The 10,371-nt window shown below is 36.9% G+C and overlaps 1 protein-coding gene across 2 annotated transcripts in view; it reads left to right on the top strand.

The window, feature by feature from the left end:
• pctp (phosphatidylcholine transfer protein) overlaps positions 1–3,840 on the top strand; it is a 12,675-nt gene extending 8,835 nt beyond the window's left edge. Inside the window, exons 4-6 of one of the 2 annotated variants that reach the window (XM_051106548.1) lie at positions 414–585; positions 654–721; positions 795–3,840. In XM_051106548.1, coding sequence (XP_050962505.1) covers positions 414–585; positions 654–721; positions 795–869 — 315 coding nt within the window. In that variant the 3' untranslated portion in view covers positions 870–3,840. The remainder of the gene's footprint in view (positions 1–413; positions 586–653; positions 722–794) is intronic. The other variant, XM_051106549.1, reaches the window with a different exon arrangement.
• Positions 3,841–10,371: the final 6,531 nt, after the last annotated feature.

Here is a 10,371-nt window from a genome sequence, read left to right on the forward strand (position 1 = left end):
AGCAATGCATATTACTAATCAAAAATTAAGTTTTGATATATTTACAGTAGGAAATTTACAAAACACCATGGAACATGATCTTTACTTAATATCCTAGTGATTTTTGGCTTAAAAGATGTACAATGTATTGTTGGCTGTTGCTACAAATATACCCATGATACTTAAGACTGGTTTTGTGGTCAAGGGGACACGTATAAGGTTAAATCAACCTTAAATACAAACATAGAAATAACAGCTTTCTTTCTCCTTTGTCCCCATCAGTGCCCCTTCATCAGTACCAAACCTCAGATGTGTTTCTTATTAATTTGTAAAGAACTACTATATGATTATTCTTCATATTAATAATTGATGAGGCAAAACCAAAATTTTCTAGACTCCATTTTAAAGCTGTGTTAGTCCTGAACTCTCTTCAGTATGTGTACGTGCGGGAGCGCCGGGATCTGGACGTGGGAGGACGTAAGATCTGTGTGGTTTTAGCCAAGAGCTCGTCCGTGTCTCAGTGTCCAGAGAAGAAGGGCGTGATCCGGGTCAAAGACTACAAACAGAGTCTGGCCATAGAAAGCGACGGCGCCGACGGCACCAAAGGTACAAACACACATACTTCGACATACTCAACTCAATCATTTTTAATTTCACACTGAATCATATTGCAGTGTTTATGAACTACTTTGATAATCCTGGAGGAATGATACCCACGTGGCTGGTGAACTGGGCAGCGAAGGTGAGTCGGCTGTAGATGTACTTGTGTAATCAGTGTTGAGTTGAGAGTGTTGATGGATGTGTTTTGCTTTTAGACGGGCGTCCCTGCATTTCTCACTGACATGAAGAAGGCCTGCAGTAACTACAGCAGCTACTGCAACAACAAGTGATGCATGTGTGAGCTCATCTTCTCTGCTTCTGTTTCCCTGTCAAGAGGGCATTCTGGGTAGAGCTATTACTGTTTCTGTGGTGACTGGAGAGAATGTGTCTGGAATCTTTCATTACTGTTCTTTTATTGTCTAAACTATACAATCGTCAGTTAAAGAGTCAAATGAATCCAGCTTCCTGATTAATTTTAGCAGGAAATTAGGGCTAGTTTGAGTTTGGAACAACTGTTTTAATGTAATATAGATTCATGAAAGCACTTTAATTCATTATGTCGTGTGAGAATGTATGAAAACATTAACTGTAGTACATCAAATGCACAAAACCAATCAACAAGCCTTCCTGAAGTCTCTTCTGCTCACCAAGGCTGTATTTATTTGATCAGAAATACAGAAAAATCTGTAAAATTGTGAAATATTATTACAGTTTCAAATAACTGCGTTCTATTTGAGTATATTTAAAAATTTAATTTATTCATGTGATCAAACCATGAATTTTCAGCATCATCACTCCAGTCTTCAGTGTCACGTGATCCTTCAGAAATCATTCTGATATGCTGATTTTAGTGCTCAGTTATTATTGGTGCTTATTTGTTAATAATGGCTAAAATAGTAACACATTTATAATGTTACAAAAGATTTCTGCCACTTTAGCATCAATTTAATGCATCCTATAATAAATAAATTTGGATAAATTCTTAATTTCTTAAAAAAAAAATTTTTTTAAAGGTAGTTTTCAATAATTCAAGCACAAAGTGCTTAAACTAGCCCAAAACTATCCCAATCGCATTTAAAGGGGGTTCCTTGTTAAAAAAAATTGCATTTAGCAGCATAAAATATACATTTTTTTGGGTTCCCCTGGTAAAAGTCGCATTCCAGAGGATAAATATCACATTTTTTGGAGACTCTTCAACCCGTGGCAACAGTGTTAAAGTAGCCCAGTTCTGCGGACTTGGCAACACTGAATTGTTAAATTGGCCAAGGATCAGCAATCTGTACGTAAAACTGATTGTGCAGACCAAACTGTAATTCATAGAGACTTGAAACTTGGAGGGATGGTAGTAGCAGTGTTTCCAAGTCCGTGGTTTTCCCAAGAAATTAGGCTACTTTAACGCTTTTGCCGTGGGTTGTTTTTTATGTCTGAGGGTTGAAGAGACCCCAGTAAAGTAATACTTAGCCCCTGGAATGCTAATTTTACTAGGGGAACCCTGCCAAAAAAAATGTGCATTTTACCCCCTGGAATGCAATTTTTAATAGGGCGCCCCCCTCAAAATGCTATTGGGCTACTTTTGGCCTAGTTTTGAGTAGCAATAGGGTGGGTTTTGTTTTGAAAACCTGGCAACCCTGAGTATTACTTACACCGCCTACAGCGTCCCCAATGCTCGCTCCAATCAGCCTGACGGGGGCGCTACAGCAATCAAAAGTAAAAATCACATCAAAATATCAGATTTATATAAAAAAGTTGAACTTTCGACCGTCACAAAGGGAACGAAATTCGGTGGGCCTGTTTGACTCACGGCCCCAAGTGGGGGCGATATATCACATTTTTCAAGGGTGTAAACAATTGCATATTGCACGTTTTTGTGCATATACGTGCAAGATTTGTGTCATACGATAGAACTCCTTTGGCTCTAGAAGCACCACTATCAATAAAATCATTTGTTAAATGATTGAGAAGATGTTAAAAAACCTACTTTTGCAAACTAGTCCTAGGTTTTTTGCTTGAACCCCAGTAATTGCTGCATTCAGCTACATTCAGATATGTTTCTTGAGCATCAGATCAGCATGTTAGAGTGATTTGTGAAGGATCATGTGACACTGAAGACTGGAGTAATGATGCTAAAAATTCAGCTTTGATCACAGGAATAAATTAAATTGTACAATATATTCACATAGAAAATAGTTGTTTTAAATTGTAATAATTTTTCACAAATTTTACTGTATTTTAGATTGAATAAATGCCATCTTTTCTTGGTGAGCAGAAGAGACTTCTTTTAAAAACATTAAAAGCATTTTTAGATATAAGTATCCAAACAAGCACGAGGGTCACAGTATGTGATCTGAGCAGTAATATAACAACAACTGAACACAATCATGCACTTACTGTATATATTATAGGACATTTTAGCATGTACTGGTGCTGAATGACCAATGAGCCTCTGCAGATTGGGTGTGATGGACTGTAGTGCTCCAGCGCCCTCTGCTGTTGGATTCAAGTGCTGTTTGATAGAAGGGAACTACGACTTGACAAACACACTGAAGTTCACACTTATTTTATTTTAATGGCCAATGCAGTTTTTAACTGGTAATGTAACTTGCTGTAAATTGAGAAATGTAGTTATATTTCTGATACTTTGCAGATACTTTTAAACAGGAATGATTATTAGGATCCTGCATAAATCACATTTATGACAAATGCTGGAATTCAGAGATGGGACTATATTTATGAGCGTTTGCATGGACAATATTATGCCTGTACTCACGTCTGAAATCAAAAATGTGTGCTGTTTACATGGTAATGCTGAGCACAGAAACATTTGGCTGTTGAAAAAATATTTTAATATGTAAAATCTTGTAATCAAGACTATTAAATATCAGATTTCTGCAGTTCAGATATGCAAAATGAAACTTTTTATGACACAGCATGAATTTGAATGTTTTGATGAATGAATGATGTGTTTGATACTCTAACAGCAGCTTAAAAAGCACTTTGTTGCAATACAGGCCGTTAATATCCGCTAGTGTTTATATTGGAAATTATATTGATAGGAGATGAAGTGACATTGCCTTTGACTCCGTTTTAACACTCCGTAGTTTCGTTGTGTCTTTTGGTGTGTTGTTTTCCTCTGGTTCTGTTTTTTGACATCTCTACCTCTTAAACTCAGTGCTGAAAATTAAAAAAAAATCTCCTGTACATTCTTCCTCAACCTCTTCATTATTACGTTTTATTGCAATAAACTGGTGTTTTGCCTTTGAATGCAGTTGAAGAATGAAGTTTATTTATTTGTGTTTGAGAGGGATTGTGTAAAAAGCTGCACATAAAATGCCTATAATATAACTTGATCATGGATTTGGGTCCCAAAGATGTACAGTTTTTTCTAGGCTAAATTGAATGTAATAGTTGTGGCTCTACCTGCTGGTCAATGGTGTCATTACAGCCTACAGTGTCAGCTGCGTTTTTCCGTTTTGTAATTGAAGACTTAAAAACAGTACACATGTAAACTGTTTTGTAAACTTCAAAACAGTGTTATTTTAGGATTTTGAGATTTTTTTAATTTTTTATTTTTTATTCATGTTTTAAATAATTAATATTTTCAGTTTTTATTTTAGCATTTTGTGGTTGTCATTTTTATTATTTTGTTATTTTTATTTCACAGTACATAAAGTTAAACTAAATTAAAATGAGGTGTTGCCTTTAAAATTATTTTTAATTTCAGTTAATGCTTATGATTTTTTTTTTTTTTTTTTTTTTTTTTTTTTGGGATGGGTTTAGTTTTAGTTGATGACAATAACCTTGCTTTAAACAGGTCATGGATGAGTCAAAGTGATTTATTTATTTATTTATTTTATCACTTCCCTTTCCTACACAGTAAATGAAGATGTTTCATAAGTATTTGAACACTCGTGTTATTAGTTATAAATGTCTTATTATACATTATGGGTTTATTGAGTATATTTATATGGTGAATCAGTTTAGTCTTTGCATGTTGAAGCTTATTGTGATAATATGAAAAGTGTAATGACATTTAGAGTAATTGTGATACTGTTCTGTACAGCCCAAAGAGCAACTCTCACTGCAGATTTAAAATAAATCATATTTTGTATGAAAACATTGTTCATTTAGGACTACGGTTTCACATGTTGTGACATTATTTTCATGATTATTAAGCACATTTCACTTCCAAATTGTTATATTTTATTTTTGGCTTATTTTCATTAGATTCTCATTATTATTATTTCTTAATTATCAGAAATTATGTTGAATAGCCAGTAACGCATGCTGTATAAATACTGTACTATTCCAATATAATAGATACAGTTGAGGTCAAAAGTTTACATACACCTTTCAGAATCTGCAAAATGTCAATTATTTTACAAAAATCAAGATCATACAAAATGCATGTTATTTTTTTTTTTCTTTTTAGTACTGACTTAGTTATTAATACTGTATTGTTACCTGAATGATCTGTGTTTTGTTTGTTTTTTTTCCAAACGGAAAATTGTGCATTAAGAGCTGGGAGGATGAAAACTTTTGGAATTTGAAAATCAGGGTAAATTTAACTTATTTTGTCTTGTGGGAAACATGTAAGTATCTTATGTAGCTTCTGAAGGGCAGTACTAAATGACAAAAAATATACGCAAAATAAGAAAAATGTTCACATTTTCATTCTGTTCAAAAGTTTTGACCCCCCCACACTTGCATCGTTTTTCCATCTGAAGCATCAGTGAGCATTTGAACCTTCTGTAATAGTTGCATATGAGCCCCAAAGGCATCATCAGTGTGAAAAGATGGATCTCAAAATCATACAGTCATTGTTGGAAAGGGTTCAAATACACAAAAATGCTGAAAAACTAAAGAATTTGTGGGACCTGAAGGATTTTTCTGAAGTACAGCAGGCAGCTTAACTGTTCAGGACAAACAAGGGACTCATGAACAACTATCACTTAACAAAAAAAAAAAAAAAAAAAAAAAAAAAAACACAGCTGTGGATCATTCAGCTAACAACACAGTATTATGAATCAAGAATATTTTTTTATTTATGTATTATATTTTTATATTTATATTCAACTATTATTTTCTCTTGTGGACAATGTGGAAACATTTTATGTGAAATATCTTATTCAGGTCAGTTCTAAATAAAAAATAATATGCATTTTGTTTGATCCCTCTTATTTTGGCAAAATAAATAGCATTTTGCAGATTCTGCAAGGTGTATGTAACTTTTGACCTCAACTGTAAATAGATGGATATAATTAATTTATGTAATATTTTTTAAATTTGTGCTGTCTTGAAAATAATGTCAGTTTTATTTATGCAAAATATAAATTCTTATTTTTTCTCTTATTTTGCGGTTAAATGCTATTTTGACAGGCTTTTTGTGATCGACCCTTGTGAGTGTTTTTCTTGGCCGAGCTCCTAATGCATGTGTGCCCATTCAGCTGGAGGAAACAATGAGGCTGAAGCAGAAAATGAGCTGCTTGAGATGGTCTATATTTGTCCCACATCTGATCCCTGAAGCGGCCCTCTTGAATAACATCAGGTACTCCACCGCTTCTTTCCACTGGCTGTCCTTCACCAGAGCAAGGCAAATATATTTCTTGGCCAGCTGTTGTATTTCTTCTGATTGGTCATATACAGGACTAATTAGCTTCAGAAAGCGATACACTTCTCCTGGTCTGTCTGAAAACCTCCTCCGATTTCCCAGGTGCCCGTCTGTCTGAACAGACGCTCCGCTCGGAAACCTTCCCGTCTGCAGCTTTTGTGATTCTTAATAGATTACAATTAGAGATAGAGGGGCCTCTGGGAACAGGCATCCTTGATCCTGAATAGGCTTTTATGGGGTTTTTCTACAGCGTCATGCGCATGCGGTGAGTTTTGATGGAGGTTATAATTGCAGACGTTACCTGGCGCTGCGTCTGGCCCCTCTATCTGCAGCCAAGAAGCCCCTGAACTCAAGGTTAGGTAATTATTTTCATAAGCATATGCTTTGCATTGTTGAAATCTTAACCGCTCTGGCGTCGAGGAGAGTCCAGGATCTGGTGCCAGTTTAAAGGAATCCAAACAAAGTGTTTCTGCAGGTAACTTGTATGGATTTGTGCAGGGATTTATGAGAGGAGCTACGCAAGAAAATATAATGGAGTTGTTTATTTTTAGTAGTAGTAGTATTATTTTGGACTCGGAGAGTAAGAAAAACTATATATGGTCAACAGTTTTGCAGAATATACTGCCTTATTGCTAGGATGTTTTTGGATGGTTGCTAGGGCTTTGAAATACAGTTGCTAAAGTATTCTGTATTCAGTTTTTAGACATTACGGTTGCTAAGGTGTTCAGGGTGGTTGTTTAGTGGCTACTGTAGTGTTCTGGGTGGGTAATTGGTCTCTTGGGTGTTTTGGGTGGTTGTTAAGCCATTCCTAAGGTGTTCTGGGTGATTGTTAAGTCATTTATAGGGTGTTCTGGGTGATTAAGTGGTTACTAGGGTATTCTTGGTGGTTGGTAAGTCATTCCCAGGGTGTAATGGGTGATTGCTAGGGTGTTCTGGGTTGTTAGATGGTTGTTAGGGTGTTCTTGTTGGTTGTTAAGCCGTTTCTAAGGTGTTTTGGGTGGTTAAGTCAAGTCATTTCTAGGGTGTTCTGGGTGGTTAAGTGGATACTAGGGTATTCTTGGTGGTTGGTAAATCATTGCCAGGGTGTAATGGGTGGTTGCTAGGGTGTTCTGGATTGTTAGATGGTTGTTAGCATATTCTCGGTGGTTGTTAAGCCATTCCTAGGGTGTTCTGGGTGGTTGCTAGGGTGTTCTGGGTTGTTAGATGGTTGCTAGAGAGTTCTGGGTGGTTGATAAAGTGTTCTGGGTTGTTAAATGGTTGTTAGGGTGTTCTTGTTGGTTGGTAACTCATTCCCAGAATGTTCTGGGTGGTTGCTAGGGTGTTCTGGGTTGATAGATGGTTGTTAGGGTGTTCTGGGTGGTTGGCAAGTCATTCCCAGGGTGTTCTGGGTTGTTAGATAGTTGTTAGGGGGGTGCTGGTGATTGGTAAGTCATTCCTAGTGTATTCTAGGTGGTTGCTAGGATGATCTTGGTTATTAGGGTGTTCTGGGTGGTTGGTAAATCATTCCTAGGATGTTCTGGGTGGTTGCTAGGGTGTTCTGGGTTGTTAGATGGTTGCTAGAGAGTTCTGGGTGGTTGATAAAGTGTTCTGGGTTGTTAAATGGTTGTTAGGGTGTTCTTGTTGGTTGGTAACTCATTCCCAGGATGTTCTGGGTGGTTGCTAGGGTGTTCTGGGTTGTTAGAATGTTGTTAGGGTTGTCTTGGTGGTCATTCCTCTGGTGTTCTGGGCTGCTAGATGGTTGTTCAGATATTCTGGGTGATTGGTAAGTCATTCCTATGGTGTTATGGGTGGTTAAGTAGTTGCTAGGGTGTTCTGGGTGGTGGTTAAGTCATTCCCAGGGTGTTCTGGTTTGTTAGATGTTATTAGGGTGTTCTGAGTTGTTAGATGGTTGTTAATGGGTGGTGATATGGGTGGTGGTTGATTAATTCCTAGGGTGTGCCAGGGTGTTTTGGGTTGTTAGATGGTTGTTAGGGTGTTCTGGGTGGTTGTTAAGTCATTCCCAGGGTGTTCTGGGTGGTTGCTAGGGTGTTCTGGGTTGTGACATGGTTGATAAGGTGTTCTGGGTGGTTGCTAAGGTGTTCTGAGTTGTTAGATGGTGGTTAGGGTGTTCTGGGTGGTTGTTAAGTCATTCCCAGGGTGTTCTGGGTGGTTGCTAGGGTGTTCTGGGTTGTGACATGGTTGATAAGGTGTTCTGAGTTGTTAGATGGTGGTTAGGGTGTTCTGGGTTGTTGTTAAGTTATTGCTAGGGTGATCTGGGTAGTTAGATGCTTGTTAGGTTGTTCTGGGTGGTTGTTAAGTGGTTGCTATTAAGGCTGGGTATTTGCACAAAATTTATGATTCAATGTCTATTCATTTGAAAGTATAAATTAAGTACAATATTATTTTTTTCTCAAGGAGAAAGGATCTCTGTCCCAGCTAAAACTGTAAATTGCATAGGGAACAAAAAGTAGTCAAAAAGTAGTTTTGACTGCTGTAAACTCTATTACTAAAACTATTATATATATACCCTAAAAACTTGTTTTTCATGATTTATTTAAACATAAGACATAAGTTAAGTAAAATATGACGAATACGTGTTTATAAGTGCATATATTTACCAATGCTCGTCTCTAGCGTTGTTTTCTAGCTGGAGCTGTGCTTATTCAAATCTTAATTGAGGCAAAAGTGACGTAACGTGACATTTACAGACTGTTTTCCTGACGTCTCTCCGCGGTTGAAACATCGATTGAACGATTAAGTTACATGAGACCGGCATATTTCAGTAAGTTGTAAAATTTCTTTTAACATACTTTAAGCTCAGTCAATTTTATTTGGCGCTGTAATTAGAAATAAAGAGATGATCGCTTCAGTACCACTTGAACTGAAGCGCTTTCGCGCCACTTTAAACGACATTTAACGTTACTGTTTGTTTTTGCTGAGAAGCTTGAAATATAAGACTTTTAAGTCAAATGAAACAGAGCGCAAAGCTTATTGTCATTGTTAATTTTGTTGACGCATTAACGGAAAACAGCATTTAAGAACAATTTAAGAATTTACATCAGTTAGAGATCAAGATAGAGATCGATTAAAGCGCTAGTTGCTAGGTTGTTTTGGATAGTTCTTAACGGTTACTATGTGTTTTTGGGAATGTTAAGTGGTTTCTAGGTTGTTCTGTGTGGTTGCAATGTTGTTCAGTATTGTTGTTAAGTGCTTGTTAGGTTGTTCTGAGAGGTTAAGAGTGCTTGTTAATTAATTTCTAGGATGTTCTGGGTAGTTAAGTGGTCGCTGGATCCATTCGACAGGTGTTGTATCAAATCCAGTAGATCCGAACAGTTAGTAATAAACTATGCTGTGATGTTTTTGAGTGCATAACAGTGCAGAGCATCTTACCACCTATGTATGACATGCATTACATTACATTTCTGTTTGTTTATAACAATTTATAAAAATTTTACATGCCACATTTATATATGATACATATGCATTTAAACTGTATATGGGGCAATGCCTTTTGAATTCTAATTCAATTCCTGAATGTGAACTGAGTTTGCAAACAAGAAGCAAAGGAACTATTAAATTTTCCTTCTTCCAGAAGGGGGCGTTAGAGTCTCTCTCAGTGACTGTATTTGAATATCTAGTGTGTTTTTCCTCTTTTTTTATGCATCTGTCATTTGAGATGTGCCACTAGAGTCATTTTCTCCCGTGTCTCCTCTGTAAATACATAAGGCAGAGAGTATAAGAGCTGGCACGCCGTCTGATTGCAGCTATTTCCAGTGATTACAGCGAAACGTCTCTGTCCTCTAAACGCTGCAGGACGGAGCCCGCAGGGACCCGATACCTCCATTATATCATTACTCCTGCGGCCGGAGAAAACACCAGACAACTGGTTTTACTTAGAACCCCAACCACAGCCGTCTGCTACTGTAATGCTGCAGTGCAACGCACGGGAAAATCTCATTCACAGCTCATGGGTTTCTCCAGGAGCACAATGAGATTAAAATGAAGGAGTCTCATGTTTCTCCTGAGTAAAAAGACCACAGCTACTGTAACTCACATGAGGCTCCTTGGGTTTAAGTGTGCGTTAAAAGGCGGTGAACTTAATTTTAACTAAATTTTTCTCAGAATCGTCTGAGACTAAGTTGAGCAACCTTTGAGCGATACATTTTCTTTGAAATAATCACATTGTATTCTTTTTTTATAGATGA

Source organism: Labeo rohita, chromosome 3 (genome assembly GCF_022985175.1).
Source record: "Labeo rohita strain BAU-BD-2019 chromosome 3, IGBB_LRoh.1.0, whole genome shotgun sequence".
Classification (NCBI taxonomy): domain Eukaryota; kingdom Metazoa; phylum Chordata; class Actinopteri; order Cypriniformes; family Cyprinidae; genus Labeo; species Labeo rohita.